Source organism: Globicephala melas, chromosome 4, assembly GCF_963455315.2.
Source record: "Globicephala melas chromosome 4, mGloMel1.2, whole genome shotgun sequence".
Taxonomy (NCBI): domain Eukaryota; kingdom Metazoa; phylum Chordata; class Mammalia; order Artiodactyla; family Delphinidae; genus Globicephala; species Globicephala melas.
Window position 1 is genome coordinate 105,917,015 of NC_083317.1, and position 20,397 is coordinate 105,937,411.

Genomic DNA, 20,397 nt, shown 5'->3' on the forward strand with positions numbered 1-20,397 from the left:
ACCCTTCTTTCTGCTGAACGTAACTCAGGGATTTAACCTATGGATAGAAATAGCTCAGGAGTCAGAAATCATTGGATTTGAGTCCTGGTTTTCCCACTTACTAGGTATGTGATCTTTTACAAGTCATTTAAGCTTTGGGGATATTTGTAAAATGGAGTTAATTAGCTCTCCATGCAGTGATGTGAGTCAAATGATAAAAGATTTATGAAAATGCTTTGAAAACTGTAAAGCACAATAAAAAGTGCTGTAGATATTATTTAGAAAATGAAATATTACACAGAAATTTTATGATAAAGGGGATTTACCATACATGCATTAAATAAACTTCTATTTCTCTTATAACATTAGAGATATAATTTTAAAGGTTGCAGGTGTCAATAATTCTATTAAAAGTAAAATATTAAGGAGATAAAATATTAAGGAATATTTTTAGATTTCTCTAAAAATATTTTTAGAGAAAATTATGTCTTGAAACTATGTTCTGAGAAGTGTCATTTTTTCACGGTGATGAAAAATATTTATGTTTTGGAAAAATCTCTCCTCTAAGTTCTTCTTCAGACCTATGAGCATATGGAGCATAAGATGACACTGTGTTTTTGTGGAAAATCAACTAATGTGTGGAATGATGCTAACAAGTCAAACAGTGACATCAAAAATGATGGAGACGAGTCTTTAAGTAAACTCATTATCTTCCTTCTTCCTCCTGTGTGATAATCACATTTTGTTATCTCTTCTGTCATGTACTACCTTCAAGTTTAAGATTAAAAAGTTAGATTACTGCCATGTATCTTCTACTTTTGAAGCCAGGGAACTTTTCAATATATTTTTTTAAAATCCACCAAAGAGTGGTTTAAATGAGCATACCAGCATCCAAAGGCTTAATTTTCAGTTACCCAGAACAATTATTTCACAGTGACTTACTCACCAAAGATTAATAGCTAGAATTCTATTTGGCATAGTGACACTCACTACAGGCGCTATTAAAACTCCTGGGAAAGATCCAGAAGTTTTAGATATGGTTCCTGACCTTCAGACATTTATTATTTCATTGGGAAAATAGGTCCAACACTCATGAAATAAATATTAATATCAGCAGTATGTGAGTAAATACCAACATGAATGGTGTGCATAGAATACAAGAAAAAGAATTCAAAGGAGAACAGAAAGATTACATGATGTAATGGTCAGAGAAATCACGTGGAAATGTTATCTGAGATGCATATTGAAGTGTTTAGAGAGAGAAAGAGGAAGGAGAAAGATATTTCTAGAGGAGAAAATAATCACAAGCAAAAATTCCCAGGTAGAAAAGAACATGAGTAACTCAAAGAATAATGAGAAGAAGTATAAAAATGAATTCTAAGAAAAAAAGTTAGAAAAGTCTGTGAATCCACCATACAGAACCTTGGAACCTTAAGCACAGAAGTATAAAATTGATCTTGTAAGCAATCTAGAACCAGTGAATAATTTTGAGCAAAGGAGCAGCATGACCAAGTGGTGGGTGAGAAAGAATCATCTAGCAATGGTACTCACCAGAAGCAATATGGAAATAAAAATTTTCTGGTGGCTACCATCTGCCAGACTCTGGGCTAGATACTTCACTTATAATATATATCTTCACAACAATCCTATAAGGTAATCATCATCTTTTCCCCTTACAGACTAGGAAATAATGGTGTAGGAAAATCCTTAAAACCTAAATATTGATACTGTCAAACAGGTAACTTAAATATGCAACATGGTCTAGTTGAGACAATAGGGGGGAATGTAATATGGTTTTTTATACTGCTGGTGGGAATGTAATATGGTTCAGCTGCTGTGGAAAAATCTGGTGGTTTTACAAAAAGTTAAACCAAGAATTTACCAAATGACTCCATAATTATACTCCTAGGTGTATACCCCTCAAAGTTACAAATGGTTACTCAAACAAGTACATATATATATGCATGTTCAAAGCTACACTGTTCACAATAGCCAAAAGGTGGAAAAAACCCCAAATTTCCATCAATAGATGAATGGATAAACAAATGGCGTGTGTGTAAACACACACACACACACACATATACATACATTCAGCCATAAAATGTATTCTGTGGAATATTATTATATTCCACAGAATACATTTTATGGCTGAATGTATATATACAATATATATATACATATATACATAATGTGTATATTATGTATTATTATGTATATATATTATGTATTATTATGTATATATTAATATATTATGTATATATTATATACATAATACAAATGTATTATGTGGAATGTATTATGTGGAATATTATTCAGCCATAAAAAGGAATAAAATACTGACACAGGCTACAACATGGCTATACCTCCAAAACATGCTAAATGCAAGAGGCTAGACACACAAGGTCACACACTGTATGATTCCATTTACATGAAATATGCAGAATAGATAAATCCATAGAGATAGAGGGCAGGTTGATGGTTGCGGTTGCCAGGAGCTGAGGGTAAGGTGAGGGGAGAGAAATTGCCTAATAGGTAATAGGTTTTACTTTGGAAATGTTTTTAAACTAGATAGAGGTGGTGGTTATATAGCTTTGTGGATGTATTTAATGCCACTGAATTGTCACTTTAAACAGTTATGTTTTATTTTGTCTTATGTGAATTTCACCTCAATAAATTACTTCTAAAAAGTAAAGAACTACAGTAAACTAGAAAATATACACATCTGCCATATTCCATTTAAAAAAACAAAAACGTTTTGGCTAAACAATAAACATCACACTACTGAAGGTCACAGAATGAGTGAGCAGTGGAAGCAGGTTTAGAACCCTTCCACTATTCACCACCCTCTCTCTGGAGAAGAGACAGAATTGAAGCAAAAGACCAACTAGGAGGTAATGGATTAACCTTTGGGTGGACTGTTTGGTGTCCAGACTAAGGAGTTGGCAGTGGGAAAGATAATAGAGGGATAACTATAAAAAATATTTCAAAATAAGTCACTCAATTCTAGGTGAATGACTGCCTATAAAGAAGTCAAAGATAAACATTTCAAGGTTTTGAATCTTAATGAATGTGAGAATGGTAAAAGTATTTTTTAAATGAAAAGAAAGAAGTCATGGCCAAGAGGATTTTTAATTGGATTTACTCAATATCATAAAGTAAATCATTATCTGAAGTTATATTGATAACTTAAAGATTCAGTCTTACAAATTTATATAGTTTTACAAGCTTGAGTCCTCCAGCATTTGGAAAAAACAAAACATCTTAGACATAACCTTAACTTCACATCACCTTCAAATTAAAAGTTAAACAAGAGACATGAAACTTCATTTCAATTGCATTTTGGCAATGAACATGAAAAAAGATTCTATCTAAATCTGAAGATTTAGCATAGCAAAATATAAAAATGTTAACAGTTTAGTATATACAAAATATGATCATAACAAATACAATAAAATCTCTGACTTCAAATTCAAGGTACATGGTTACATTTTGCTTAATGTATTTTACTCATACATATGTCTTTCAAAATCATACCGCTAGTAATTATTGCCAAATGTTATTAAATATATTTTAATTCCAAACCAAGGCCATGATTAACATTCACTAATAAATCAATAACAATGCAATGGTAATATATAAAACTTTCTTCTGGGACCCACAATTAGAGTAAAAGACTAAGTCTAGTCAGCAAGATTTCTACATATGAACCCTATCTACCAGATTATGGTAACTATAAGGCTGAAATAAATCCTGGCTCAAGAATCTAGCATACAGCCTTAAGTTCTTCCCTGTACCCAATTTTAAGGCCCCAAAGTTGAGGGTGTTTTCCCTGGGAACTCAAGTAAACTCCAACGAGACAGAATGGGAACTACCAGGCCTTCCTATCCAGCCACCTCAATCTTAGGACCAGGCTAGACTTTATCCATGAGCCTTACCAGACTGAGCTCAAGTTCTTATTCCCCCCTACTTTATTTTGCTTGTTTGTTTATTTTTAATAATACAATGAATACCTTGATTCATCACTGAAACAGAGATCCAGAACCTTGACAATAAGTTCTATATTTGCTTAGCGTTCCCCTATATCCATCTATCTGCTTCTCCTCTCCAAGGCCACAGGTTCTCATTAATTACAGTAATATATGTTTTTCAAAGGGGTATAATATGTTATTTCATGTTATAAAGCAATATAGTCATAGAAATGGCATCAAAAAGCAAAATCTGGTTAAAATGGTTTCTTAACCAGTGACAATGGTTACAACACAATCCTTTTGTAAAACAATTTAGCAAGAATGTATAAAAAGCCACTCTACATATTAACACCCTCTAATCTCATAAACTCATTTCTATAGTAATCAATTCCAAGAAAATAAGCTAAACTATGGAAAACACTATTTGTAACAGGAGGTGCATAACAGTATTATGGGTAAGAGGGAAAAGCTAGAGACAATGTAAATGTTCAATAAGAAGAAAATGATTAAATAAATAATCCTATATCTAGCTAAGGTCTGTCCTTTGCTTATGGGGGGCAATGTTAAGTTTTTTAATTTGAAAATTGTCATAATATTTTGAATGTTTGTCAAATTCACAGAACCTCCCTATTTATCCTTAATAGAATTTAGAATGTTAAATTAAAAAATGAGGAGTTACAGCTGGGACCAATATAAGCAAGTTATACACTGAGGTCCGCACTGTCAGATCTGTTTTATAATACGCTTTTTGTGACCACCTAGAGGGGTGGGATAGGGAGGGTGGGAGGGAGACGCAAGAGGGCGGAGATATGGGGATATATGTATATGTACAGCTGATTCACTTTGTTATAAAGCATAAACTAACACACCATTGTAAAGCAATTATACTCCATAAAGATGTTAAAAAAAATTTTTTAAGGTAAAGAAAACTGTATAAAACTATGAAATACAATTCTTTATAGTTGCATTAACAGAAACAAATATTTTCTGGACTAAGCGCCATAAATATTTTCCTTTAAAGCAAGAGTTTGTCAGTACTCAAGTAATGAACCTGGAAATATTTCTTCTAAGCAAAATGCCATTAAAGAATGAATATATATTATATAAATAACAGAGAACGTATTAACTAGCTTTATCCTATAGTATATTTATTGGAGACTCAAAATTTGAAAAACCTAATAGTAAGCAAAATTTTAGTACATCATGTTTTCTATGTAATTAAAGATAAAATGAGTAAGATCAATACATAAAGATAAGTGACTTTTAAAGTAATATGAAGTGGTACAGAGATTCACAGTCAACATATTAATTTTTATATGGTAAGTTACTTCAATTAGTCATTTATGAAGCTAGTATATCATTTATACTGGTGTTCCCAATCTTTAGACTGTAGACACATTGGGTAGGAATAAAAGGAGCTAATACAAGAAATCCTTGAATTAATATGCATACATGTATTTTTGCAATGAATATTAAAATATAACTACTATCATTTGGTAGTCTGAAATTACTTTTGATGTCAAAATAGAATTCTCATTTTCCAGTTGGAAATTATGAACTCTTTACAGATCCTTAAAAAGTAAATAATTTTAAGAAACATGTACTCCTTTGGTAATATTATTCTAACCCTACCTCATGCTTGATCTTGATAACTTATTATTTGACTGTAATATATATTTTTAAAAACCACATTAAGATTCAGAGTAAAATATCAGTACTTGGAAAAGGTAACATGGATCTCTTATATTTTTAAAAAGTAAAGTATTTAATGTGTACATGAATCTGGGTATTATAATCTAAAATCAAAGAAAGAATTATTGTACAATTGAGATATTAAAACATACAGATTTTTAAGATTAGATGGTATCCAGACGAATAGTCCAATGAGTTAGTCTAATGTAACTGGAAGAATTATTAAACATTTATCTCATTTCCTTTAGAGCAAAACCTTGATCTAAAAATCACACCTTATATAAATATTAAATCAAAATGATCACAGCCTCAAATATAAAATGTAGAAGTATAAAATTCTTCTTAAACATGCCACTAAAAGCACAGTCCGTAAAAGACAAAAATCAATAAACTGGACTTCATCAAAATTAAAACTAAAATCGAAGCCAGTTTTATAAATAAGAAGGTAAAGAATGACCTTTTAACATCACACTATAGCAATAAATATTTGAGGTAAAATATGGCCATACAAAGATCTCACAAATTTGTGAGGCTATATGAAAATAGGTGTTTTGCTCTTTGACCCATCTGTAAGCATGCTAGGATTTATTTCACATATTTTCATTTAAATAAAGTTAATTATTAACACTTACCAGCAGCTTCAAGAACCAGTTGTAGTCTTGCTTTGGCCTGTTCAGCTGGTGGCTAAAAATCAACCATAAAAGACACTTACAAGGTAGTTTTAACAGAGCTTTAAATTAATGCATTATTACGTTGAGTATCAGAAAATTTAGAGAACTTTGTCATAATCAGTATTAATATCCACCCACATCTTAACAAAATTCCATCACAGCAGCTCTACCAATCTACTCTCTCACCCTAGTAATCAAATCACACTTTTCATTATTATGATTCAAGAATGAAGTTCTTCCTTTTTCTTTTTTTTTTTTTTTTTTTACTGGAATAGCTTTTATTTGTTATCCAACATGTACCAGTCAGCAACAGCCTAAATACATATAATTTAATAAGGAGGCAAAACCCACACATTTAACAACATACTCTCAAGCTGTGTTGTTTCTTTGCATATGGAAACATGCAAAATGACCTATTAGAAGTTAAATAGCAACTTAAAGTCCAATATCTCAGGCAAATTATATCCTAAAACCAAATATTTTCTGCTTTCCTTACGGTATTTGAAAGGAGCAATTGTGATAAAGATAGGACACAACGTGAGTTACTGCTTTCAATTCCTACTAACTGTCCTAAAATTAGTCTCTCAATGAACTTTGATTCAATACAGTTGATAATGTTGAAACTACTTTCCTACCAGTGACCTTATTCTGAGATTTTTGGATATGTTGATGGTATCCAAACAATAAGATGGATTGTATCAAGGTTATGATCTTTATGAAAGACTTGTTAAAAACTGTTTTTAATACTTAAGACTTTACATTTCTTAAGATGTCAGTAAGTGACTAAATAATCTCATGTTTATATACAATACCATCATTTGAGAATTAACATTTTACAAGATATATTTGAATGTTTTGCTATTTGTGAAAAAACAGCCTGAATGAAAAGAATTACATAATTGGATATGGAAAGAAGATGTTGTGCTCAGAAAAGTTTAAGAATTTGAATGGTACTTCTGAATAAACTGTAAGAAACAGGATAGGAGAGTGGTAGATGAGACAGGAAAGAAGACAGGGCTAGCCTTTTATATCATAGAAGAGGGATTAACAAACTATGACCTAAACCTGGTTTTGTAAATAAGTTTTATGGGAACATAGCTATGCCCATTGGTTTATATATTGTCCATGGTTGCTTTTGTGCTCAACTCAACAACAGCAGAGTCAGCTATTTGCGGCAGGACTCTTATGGCCAGCAAAGTCTAAAATATTTACTATGTAGATCTTTAAGGAAAAGACTGTTGACCCCTGCCATATAAGACGGAGAGACTTGGAAGAATGTGAAACAGTGGGGTGACAAGATGAGATCTGCACTCTGACACATCATTCTAGCAATATACTTGAGGATGAACTGCAAAGAATGTGACAGAAGGCAAGGAGCTCAGTTAGGGAGCAATTAAAGAACTCCAGATGAGAGACGATGAGGGCCTGGGGAGGAGCAGTAGCAGTAAGGTTGGAGAGGAAGAACTAGATTTGAGAAACATTTAATTGGTAACATGAAAGGACTGATTGGATATGAGAGAAGGAGGAGTTGACAAACAAAAAGAATATTTTACGTCATATGTTTGTAGAAAAAATGTACGTAAGTGTGCTTTATAAAGTTATCAATATTAAAAATGTGACATCAAATTAAAATATCATAGCAAAATATCAATAGAAGACTGTGACATCTACTGAATATGATCTAACAGTTATAAAGGAAACTGCCAAGCAATTAACACGAACATTTATAATGATGAAAGGCAAATGACATTTGACATCAGTATCAGGGAGCATAGTGAGTGTGCAAAACTGCGGAGCACATGGCCCAGCTAAAGAAAGCAGCTGGTACTCAGCACCAACTCAGTGTTGTCATGCAGAAATGCAAATCAAGGGTTATAAAACTTCTTGATTTTTTTCCTGAGACTTTAAGTCACCATAAAGACAAATACTGTGTGGAACAAACAGTACTTCTCAGAGCCAGATTCAATCCCAAAACAGACAGTCTGTGATCTCTGCCATCTACTTAACAAACACAGTAGAAACATGATATTGATACTTTGTGCAACGTAGCATAACTAGAATGGCAAGAAGGAAATAATGTTCTGACTAGCAGATCTCAAGCAAGCACAGAATTATGAAGTATACATTTCAGAGTATCCTAGTAAGCAGTGACGTTTGATAGAAAAATGTGAGAAACTTTATTGGGTAAGATATTTCATGGGAAAGTTATAGGTATTTCATAAGAAACGATTATTTTTACCAAATAAGAAATATTTAAAACAAATATACAAAGTGATGAGTACCCATATTCAGTAAAATATTAACAATATTGTTAAAGTCTCTTAACCCACAAAACCTCCTCCATAGCAGCTCCCTCTCTCCCCCAGTTAAAATCTATGTCTTAAAAATATGTTGATTACCGTCCCTAAGAGTCTTAATGGTTGATGATTATGATAAAAACACCTGTTAAGACATATTTATATTTTATTAATTCCTCTAACAATCTATAATACAGGATTCATATTTCAAAGATAAAGAAAACCATGGAATAAGAGTAGTTTCCTAACTTGCCTTTACTAGTAAATGATAGGCTGAAATTAAGACCTTCTGACTCCAAATTTCAGGATTCTTCTAACTACATCACTAGGATATTCATGAATTCAAAGCAATTAATTTCACAGATATAAAAGCACACAGATAGATTTTTGATTCTGTTCAAAAAAAAATCTATCCAAGATAGTACATTTGCCTATACAAATATAACTTCCTAAATTATTTGCGAAATATAAGGATCAATTCCAACTATGGGGACAAACACATTGTTAGATTTGCCAGACTTTTAAAAGTAATTTGTCTTTTATAAGTATTTTTGCTTTTAAAAATATTTGATTCATTTCACAAGCATTTTTCTTGGATAGGGTATTCAGATACACATGTTCTCTCACTTTTTTCCCACCTGCAAATATCTTTCTTTCGCCACAACTGGTGAATAATTTGAATGGATATGGGATTCTCGGTTGCAGTCTTTTTCTCTCAGTCACTTGCCCTTCAAATTCTTTCCAAGTGCTCCTCCACAATATTTCAGCCTTGAGTTTGTCCCAGAGAGGGAAAGCATCACAACAGGTCACTTGGCTGAAACCCTCCAGGTCCCACCTACCTATCTGCATCAGTAGCTGCTTGACCCAGAAAAAGTAGATAAGCTGGAGCTGGAAATGGAGAGGAGGCAGCCTGATTTATGTTGCCATCATTCTGATTGCCAGTTATAGTTACTTTTTAAGAAAAGATTAAGAAGAAAGAAGAAACAGAATACACAGTTAAAAGAACATTTTTCTACTAATCCATTTTTAGTTAGGTATCATCATACTAAGCTGACTTAGATTGAAAAAACCTTTGGGGCTTGACTGCCAACAGATTGAAAAAACCTTTGGGGCTTGAGTGCCAAAATTTCTAATGCTTTAACTATTTTAGAGTGTATTAGACTCCAGGGATTGGTATGAATTCCATCTAAAACTGGTAAATGGTACTAATGTTATTCAGAGCCAGAAAAAAAAATACTTTATGAAATAAATAAGAAGCTAGCATCAAATACAAATGCATGGAATACAGCAATTTCTCAAAATAAGAACTGATAAATGAGGACATATTTAAGAACACAATGTCACAATTATATTGTATGAAGCAAACTTATGGATAAAAAATTGTATTCTATTAAAAAATAATATTCCTACGGGAAAAAAATCTGTAAAAAATACAAATACATGGAGGCTAAATAATACACTACTAAATAACCAAGAGATCACTGAAGAAAACAAAGAGGAAATCAAAAAATACCTAGAAAAAAGTGACAATGAAAACATGATGACACAAAACCTACGGGATGCAGCAAAAGCAGTTCTAAGAGGGAAGTTTATAGCAATACAATCCTACCTCAAGAAACAAAAAAAATCTCAAATAAACAACTTAACCTTACACCTAAAGTGATTAGAGAAAGAAGAACAAAAAAACCCCAAAGTTAGCAGAAGGAAAGAAATCATAAAGATCAGATCAGAAATAAATGAAAAACAAATAAAGGAAACGAGCAAATATCAATAAAACTACAAGCTGGTTCTTTGAGAAGATAAACAAAATTGATAAACCATTAGCCAGACTCATCAAGAAAAAAAGGGAGAAGATTCAAATCAACAGAATTAGAAATGAAAAAGGAGAAGTAACGACTGACACTGCAGAAATACAAAGGATCATGAGAGATTACTACAAGCAACCATATGCCAATAAAATGAACAACATGGAAGAAATGGACAAATTCTTAGAAAAGCACAACCTTCTAAGACTGAACCAGGAAGAAACAGAAAATATAAACAGACCAATCACAAGCACTGAAATTGAGACTGTGATTAAAAATCTTCCAACAGGGCTTCCCTGGTGGCGCAGTGGTTGAGAGTCTGCCTGCCGATGCAGGGGACACAGGTTCGTGCCCCGGTCTGGGAAGATCCCACATGCCATGGAGCAGCTGTGCACGTGAGCCATGGCCGCTGAGCCTGCGCGTCCGGAGCCTGTGCTCCGCAACGGGAGAGGCCACAACAGTGAGAGGCCTGCGTACCGCAAAAAAAAAAAAAAAAATCCAAGAAACAAAAGCCCAGGACCAGATGTCTGCACAGGTGAATTCTATCAAACATTTAGAGAAGAGCTAACACCTATCCTTCTCAAAGTCTTCCAAAATATAGCAGAAGGAGGAACACTCCCAAACTCATTCTATGAGGCCACCATCACCCTGATATCAAAACCAGACAAAGATGTTACAAAAAAAGGCCAATATCGCTGATGAACATAGATGCAAAAATCATCAACAAAATACTAGCAAACAGAATCCAACAGCACATTCAAAGTAACTACACCATGATCAAGTGGGGTTTATCCCAGGAATGCAATGATTCTTCAATATACGCAAATCAATCAATGTGATACACCATACTAACAAAGTGAAGGATAAAAACCATGTGATCAACTCAACAGATGCAGAAAAAGCTTTCAACGAAATTCAACATCCATTTATGCTAAAAAATCCTCCAGAAAGTAGGCATAGAGGGAACTTACCTCAACATAATATAGGGCATATATGACAAACCCACAGCCAACACCGTTCTCAATGGCGAACAACTGAAACCATTCCCATTAAGATCAGGAACAAGACAAGGTTGCCCACTCTCACCACTATTATTTTTTTTTTAATTTTTTATATTTTGTGGTACGCGGGTCTCTCACTGTTGTGGCCTCTCCCGTTGCAGAGCACAGGCTCTGGACACACAGGCTCAGCAGCAAAGGCTCGCGGGCCCAGCCGCTCTGCGGCATGTGGGATCTTCCCGGACTGGGGCACGAACCCGCGTCCCCTGCATCGGCAGGCGGACTCTCAACCACTGCGCCACCAGGGAAGCCCCTCACCACTATTATTCAACATAGTTTTGGAAGTTTCAGTCACAGCAGTGAGACGAAAAAGAAATAAAAGGAATCCAAATCGGAAAAGAAGAAGTAAAGTTGTCACTGTTTGCAGATGACATGATACTATATATAGAAAAATCCTAAAGATGCTACCAGAAAACTACCAGATCTAATCAATGAATTTGGTAAAGTAGCAGGATACAAAATTAATGCACAGAAATCTCTTGAATTCCTATACACCAATGATGAAAAATCTGAAAGAGGAATTAAGGAAACACTCCCATTTACCATTGCAACAAAAAGAATAAAATATCTAGGAATAAACCTACCAAAGGAGAAAAAAAAAAACCTGTATGCAGAAAACTACAAGACACTGATGACAGAAATTAAAGATGATACAAACAGATGGAGAGATATACCATGTTCTTAGATTGGAAGAATCAATATTGTGAAAATGACTCTACTACCCAAAGCAATCTATAGATTCAATGCAATCTCTATCAAACTACCAATGGCATTTTTCACAGAAGTAGAACAAAAAATTTTACAATTTGTATGGAAACACAAAAGACCCCGAATAGCCAAAGCAATCTGGAGAAAGAAAAACGGAGCTGGAGGAATCAGGCTCCCTGATTTCAGACTATACTACAAAGCTACAGTAATCAAGACAGTATGGTACTGGCACAAAAACAGAAAGATAGATCAATGGAACACGATAGAAAGCCCAGAGACAAACCCACGCACATATGGTCACCTTATCCTTGATAAAGGAGGCAAGAATATACAATGGAGAAAAGACAGTGTCTTCAATAAATTGTGCTGGGAAAACTGGACAGCTACATGTAAAAGAATGAAATTAGAACACTCCCTACACCATACACAAAATAAACTCAAAATGGATTAAAGACCTAAATGTAAGGCCAGACACTATAAAACTCTTAGAGGAAAACATAGGCAGAACACTCTATGACATAAATCACAGCAAGATCCTTTCTGACCCACCTCCTATAGAAATGGAAATAAAAACAAAAATAAGCAAATGGGACCTAATGAAACTTAAAAGCTTTTGCACAGCAAAGGAAACCATAAACAAGATGAAAAGACAACCCTCAGAATGGGAGAAAATATTTGCAAATGAAGCAACTGACAAAGGATTAATCTCCAAAATTTACAAGCAGCTCATGCAGCTCCATAACAAAAAAACAAACAACCCAATCCAAAAATGGGCAGAAGACCTTAATGGACACTTCTTCAAAGAAGATATACATATTGCCAACAAGCACATGAAAGAATGCTCAACACCATTAATCATTAGAGAAATGCAAATCAAAAGTAAAATGAGATTATCATCTCACACCAGTCAGAATGGCCATCATCAAAAAATCTACAAACAATAAATGCTGGAGAGGGTGTGGAGAAAAGGGAACACTCTTGCACTGCTGGTGGGAATGTACATTGATACAGCCACTATGGAGAATAGTACTGAGGTTCCTTAAAAAACTAAAAATAGAACTACCATATGACCCAGCAATCCCACTACTGGGCATATACCCTGAGAAAACCATAATTCAAAAAGAGACATGTACCACAATGTTCACTGCAGCTCTATTTACAATAGCCAAGACATGGAAGCAACCTACGTGTCCATCGACAGATGAATGGATAAAGAAGATGTGGCACATATATACAATGGAATATTACTCAGTCATAAAAAGAAACGAAATTGAGTTTTTGTAGTGAGGACCTAGAGTCTGTCATACAGAGTGAAGTAAGTCAGAAAGAGAAAAACAAATACCATATGCTAACACATATATATGGAATCTAAAAAAAAAAAATGGTTCTGAAGAATCTAGGGGCAGGACAGGAATAAAGATGCAGATATGGAGAATGGATTTGAGGACATGGGGAGGGGGAACGGTAAGCTGGGACAAAGTGAAAAAGTGTCATGGACTAATATATACTACCAAATGTAAAATAGCTAGTGGGAAGCCGCCACATAGCACAGGGAGATCAGCTCGGTGCTTTGTGACCGCTTAGGGGGTAGGATAGGGAGTGTGGGAGGGAGATGCAAGAGGGAGGAGATATGAGGATATATGTATATGTATAGCTGATTCACTTTGTTATAAAGCAGAAAGTAACACACCATTGTAAAGCAATTATACTCCAATAAAGATGTTAAAAAATAATAATATTCCTTAAATCAAAATTAGTAATGCATAATTCGAAAAATATTACCAAAACTGAATTACACAGAATATAAATGTTGTTCCCTTAAAAAATAAATATTAGCAATGACATTGATAGAACAACAGTAAGTACAGTATGAATTTTTACTATAAGATTTTATATCACATAGGGCTTAAACTTTCTAAATTAATAGGGGTCCTTTTTTGGGGAGGAGGGGTTTGGTAGTCTTTCTATTGCCATGGATTCTACAGAACTGCCCTGCTCCCTCCCCTCCCCTTGGTAGCCAAGTATACCTACATAACTCCATTGGTAAGCCCTAGTTTTAGAGAAGAAAGTGGTTTCTTAGGAAAAAACAAAAGCTCCTAAGATGAAACCAAAAGAAAGGTCAGTCTCTTGATGACTTGTGGAGGTGACCAACCTCAGTGTCTAGACTTTTTCCTTCAACTTTGGTTTTGCTCTTATTTAGTCCAATACTCTGAGTTCCTTACAAATAGACTGACTGCATGTCTAGATTCTCAAAATACTGCCAAAGCTAACATTCCAAACCAGCACAATCCTCTGAACCATGACCATACAAAAAAAAAAAGAGAAGCAAAAAGAAGTCTATCCTTACAAAAGCCAGTTTACACACTGAACTATTTAAACTATTTGCTCACTCTTCTCACTTCCATTCATATTTAGCTTCCTAACCACTGGCCACCCCTATGGAAATTCTGTAAGTTGATGAAGCTACAGCCATTCCAGCTGCCAACCACACTTTTGGCTTTGTTGATGACAGGGAAATATAAAGTCTGAAAGAAAGATTGGCTGAGCAAGGAGAGAACTCAAGCTTAGCAACAACATTTCACAAAATAAAATTAGGACTGCATTATATGGTTTTCAGCTATTACTCTCAATTTTATATTATCATATGCTCTTTTTATACAAAAAAATATATACAGAGAGGATTCTGGAACATGGCAGAGTAATAAGCACCAGGAATCCATCTCCCCATCTAGACAATAATTACACTGGCAGAATCTGTCTGACATAACTCTTTTAGAACGCTGGATTATTTTGAAGGCTTGCAAACTACCAGGGGAAGATGTGGAGGGTAAATTGCGGTTAATTTTGGTCAGTTTCAGCTATTAGCACAGTAGCAACTACCCATCCCCCACCCCCAGCCACGTGACAAGCAACAGTGCACCTGTTCCTAGAGCAGCTTGCACACAGCTCAAGTGTTGGCAAGAATGTGGAGAAATTGGAACCATTATGTACTATTGATGGGAATTAAAATGATACAGGGTTGTGGAAAACAATAAGGCAGTTCCTCAAAAAATTAAAAAATAGAATTACCATATGATCTAACAATTCCACATCTGGGTACATACCCCAAAGAATTGGAAGCAGGGTCTTGAAGAGATATTTGTACACCCATGTTCATAGAAGCATTATTCGTAAGAGCTGAAATGGAAACACCCAAGTGTCCACTGATGAATCAATAGATAAGCAAAATGTGGTATAAACATACACTGAAATATTATTCAGCCTTAAAAAGGAAGGAAATTCTATAATATGCTACAACATGGATGTGATCAGAAAAGATGTTTGATATGATTTCAATCTTCTTAAGTTTATTGAGACTTGTTTTGTGTCCCACCGTATGGTCAGTCCTTGTGAAAGTTCCATGTGTACCTAAGAAGAACGTGTATTCTGCTGCTGTTGTATAAAATAAAACAATTACTCAGGATATCCTGAGTCTCAAGCTCTGCCACAGAGGCTGAGGGTGGGGGAGAAGTCAGGGTTGCATGGGCACCTCTGCTGTGTCTGGTGTTGTCAGGTTTGCAGTTCTGGGGAGGGGGATGGTGTCCCAGGCCCTGCTGCCACTGCAGCCCAGTTACCTGTGGCCACAGATGCCACTGTGGCCAGGAGGCCAAAGTCATGTGTGCTGCCTCCCTTGCTGCTGCTAAATGCTATGGGCCTGTGGGCACAGCTGCTGAGGCTGGAGGGCCTTAATCGCAGGCACCTCCTCTACTCTTTCCTCAGTTCTATCTCCCCTATGTGTTCTAGACCACCCATATGTAGATGTACAGAAATGCAGAATTCTCTGGCATTCTGGTATGTTGGGCAGAGTCAGCTTTGCTCAGTTGTGGATGTTTTACTGGTTGAATATTGAAGGGAAGAGACAAAGGTAATGTTTCACTCTATGCCATGATGCTGACATGACTCCAATACAGTCTCAAATTTCAAAGATCTGAAAGCATAATGAGGAAGATAATAAAAATAATAATTTAAAGAAACTACTATTTACTAAATGTTTACATTATGCCAATCATGTGTGTTACTTCTATATTTTCTTAAAATTTTCAGAGAGCTTATCAAGGTATAATGAAACCACAATAAATTACACCATTTAAAGTGTACAGTTTTATAGGTTTTGACATACTCATACAGCCATGAGCATCATTACTGTTAAGATAATGAGCATGTCCATTACTCCAAAATTTTCCACGTCCTTCTTTAATTCTTCCATGCCCCTCTGTGCCTCCATTCCACTTCCCAGTTCGCAGGCAACCATTGATCTGCTTTCTATCACTATACATTACTTTGCACTTTCTACTATGTTATATAGATGGAATCATATGATATGTACTCTTTTATGTCTAGCTTTTAAACTCAGCATAATTATTTTGAAATTCATCCATGCTGTTGTATATATCGATATGCATTCCTTTTTACTGCTGGGTAGTATTCCATTGTAAGTAAATACTACAACTTCTTTATGCATTTACCTGTTGACAAACATTCAAACTATTTCTAGTTTCTTGGCTATTATAAAACATACTATAAACATTAAGGTAAAAGTCATTATATAAATATATGCTTTCAGATCTCTTGGGTATATATCTAGGATTGGAATGGTTGAATTGTATGGTAAACATATGTTTAACTTTTTAAGAAAATACCAAACTGTTTCCAAAGTGGTTTCATATTCCCACCAGCACTGTATAGGAGTGTCAGTTGCTCCACATCCTAGTCATGACTTAGTATACCTTATTGTGGTTTTAATCTATATTTCCCTAATGATTATTGGTGTTGAGCATCTTTTCATGTGCCTATTTATTATCTATCTATATATATATTTGATGGTAAAATAGATGGTCAAATCTTTTGCCAATTTTTTTATTAAACTGCCTTCTTATTATTGAGTTTTCAGAGTTCTTAATTATAATGAAAGTAATTTTTCATATATGAGGTCTGCAAATTATACACACACACACACACACACACACACACACACACGGAATTATATATTTATACTTATAAAGCCTCCCCGCCCCACTGACTTGTTTTTTCATTGTCTTAAGAGTTTCTTTTGAAGAGCAGAATTTCCTAATATTGATGAAGTCCAATTTATCAATTTCGTCTTTTATGAATCATGCTTTTGTGGCGTTATATCTGAGAAATCTTTACCTAACCCCACTTCACAAAGATTTGTCCTATGTTTATACCTAGAAGTTTTACGGTTTGTTTACATTTAGTTCTATGAAATACATTTTGTTAAGTCTGTATATGGTGCAACATATACATTGAAAAACCTTTTGTTTTTCTGTGGTTTTTATTTTTTGCTTTAAATGAGTCTATTTCTAGACTCTCTATGCTGTTCCATTGATCAATTTGTCAATCTTGATACTAATACCACACTGTCTTTATTTCTTTGAGTACAATTTTACATTAACTTGAAATCAGGTGGAATAACTTCTCCAAATTTTTTCTTCTCAAGTAATTTTGGCTCCTCTAGCTCTTATGCATCTCCAGTTTCAAAATAAGCTTATCAATTTCTACCAAAAAAAAAAAAGTCCCTGCTAAGATTTTAGCATGGGATTGCATTGAATCTACATAGCCATTTGAGGAGAAGGGACATCTCAACAATGTTAAGTTTTAGCCCGGTATATATTTTTCTATCATTTTTACCTCTTGGCCTTTATATCTGAAACGTTTTTTTTTTTTTAAATAGGCAGCACATAGTTGGATTTTGCTTTTATGTAATCTGAAAAAATTCTGCCTTTTAATTAGAATGTTTAGACCAATTTACACTTAATGTAAGTAATTAATCTACCACATTGCTATTTGTTTTCTATTTGTCCCATGTGATTTTTGCTCCTTTTTTCTTCTTTTTCTGCATTTTCTTAGATTGACCATATTTATAACTCCATTTTATATTCTTTGTTGGCTTATTAGCTATAATTCTTTTGTGTTATTTTGGTTGTTGCTAAGTTTGCAGTATACTTCTTTAACTTTTCACTCTCTATCTTCATTATACCACTTCCTATATACTATAGAAACCTTATAATAGTATCCTCTCATTTCTCCCTTCCCAGCCTCTGTATTACTATTGTCATTGCTGTCACATATTGTTATAAACTCCACAATATACTGTGTCTACGTTTTAAACATCATCTTTTAAAGAGATATACTTACCCATGATGTTATCATTTCTAGTACTCTCTAATCTTTTATTATATCAACCCAGTTTTCCATCTGGTATCATTTTCTTTTTGGCTTAAAACAACAATCAGTTATTCTTTCTCATGGTTTCTTTGTGTCAGGAAGGTGGGAAGGAATCAGCTGGGCAGATGCACACAGCTGGGCAGGTGCACACAGCCGGGCGTTTGGCCAGCTGTCTCCTTGTCCTCAAGTGGTCTTGGTGGTCTCTTGGCATGGGCTCGTTTGGGCTTCCTTACAACATGGTGGCTTCTAGGCATTTGGGCTGTTCCATGACAGCTGATGGCTTCCAGAAGGAGTGTTCCAACAAGCTGTGGTGCTTTGTATGACTCCTTCTTAGCAGTCACAGTGTCACTTCTACTGCACTCCACTGGTTACCAAGAGTCCCAAGTCAAAGTCAAGGGAAGGAGAATTAGATTCCATGTCTTGATGGGGGAGGTGCAAGGTTCTAGAAGTGCATGTGGGGTGGGAGATATTGTTTTGGTTCTCTGTCACATGTGATGCTCCATATGTTTCCTTACTGCCCCCCTCCCAGTCCTAGCTGAGTCAGGAGACCCCAAGGGCTCCTTGTCATTCCCTGACCATCTGGTATTCTAGCCAAAAGGAAATGCTAGCCCAAGTCTTGCAGGGGCCTTCCCTGCCTCCCTGAGAACACAAAGACCTGTGTCCCATTACTCAACCCACCACCCTTTCCAGGGGCCATTTCACCCTGCTGGACCCAGAGCCTTTCCTCCAGGTCCAGAGTAGCTCCCAGTCCCTGAGGACTCACTCTTTTTTTTAATTATTGGAGTATAATTGCTTTATAATGTTTTGTTAGTTTCTGCTGTACAGTGAAGTGAATCAGCTACATGTATACCTATATCCCCTCCCATTTGGATCTCCCTCCCACCCCTAGCCACCATCCCACCCATCCAGGTCATCACAGAGCATGGAGCTGAGCTTCCTGTGCTTTACAGCATGTTCCCACTAGCTATCTATTTTACACATGGTAGTGTATGTATGTCAATCTTAATCTCCCAGTTTGTCCCACCCTCCCCTCCCCACGTGTCCACATGTCCGTTCTCTACGTCTACGTCTCTATTCCTGCTCTGCAAATAGGTTCATCTGTACCATTTTTCTAGAGTCCACATACATGCGTTAATATACAATATTTGTTTTTCTCTTTCCGACTTACTTCACTCTGTATGACAGGCTCTAGGGCCATCCACGTCTCTACAAATGATCCAATTTCGTTTCTTTTTATGGCTGAGTAATATTCTATTGTATATATGTACCACATCTTCTTTATCCATTCATCTGTCGTTGGCCATTTAGGTTGCTTCCATGTCCTGGCTATTGTAAACAGTGCTGCAATGAACATTGGGGTACGTGTGCCCTTTTGAGTTATGGTTTTCTCAGGGGTACGTGTGCCCAATAGTGGGATTGCTGGGTCATATGGTAGCTCTACTTTTAGTTTTTAAAGGAATCTCCATACTGTTCTCCACAGTGGCTGTATAAATTTACATTCCCACCAACAGTGCAAGAGGGTCCCTTTTCTCCACACCCTCTCCAGCATTTATTGTTTCTAGATTTTTTGATAATGGCCATTCTGACCAGTGTGAGGTGATACCTCATTGTAGTTTTGATTTGCATTTCTGTAAAAATTAGTGATGTTGAGCATCCTTTCATGTGCCCCTTGGCCATCTGTATGTCCTCCTTGGAGAGATGTCTATTTAGGTCTTCTGCCCATTTTTTGATTGGGTTGCTTGTTTTTTTGATATTGAGCTCCATGAGCTGTTTGTATATTTTGAAGATTAATCCTTTGTTGCTTCATTTGCAAATATTTTCTCCCATTCTGAGGGTTGTCTTTTTGTCTTGTTTATGGTTTCTTTTGCTGTGCAAAAGCTTTTAAGTGGTATCATTTTCTAGTGCTGAAATGGGTTCCTTTGATATTTCTTGTACTGCAGGATGTTTGGTGATAAATTCTTTCCATTTTTGAGTGTCTTTTAAAAAAATTTTCA

General features: G+C 35.3%; 1 protein-coding gene across 4 annotated transcripts in view; it reads right to left on the reverse strand.

Moving 5' to 3' along the window:
- The window catches only part of RSRC1 (arginine and serine rich coiled-coil 1), a 451,220-nt gene that overhangs the window by 170,418 nt on the left and 260,405 nt on the right, over positions 1-20,397 (reverse strand). For all 4 annotated transcript variants that reach the window (XR_009563777.1, XM_060298485.1, XM_060298486.1 and 1 more), the window contains one exon: positions 6,272-6,323. Coding sequence is in view for 3 of the 4 variants with exons in the window: in XM_060298485.1 (XP_060154468.1) it covers positions 6,272-6,323 (52 nt within the window). In the remaining variant the exon portion in view is untranslated. The remainder of the gene's footprint in view (positions 1-6,271; positions 6,324-20,397) is intronic.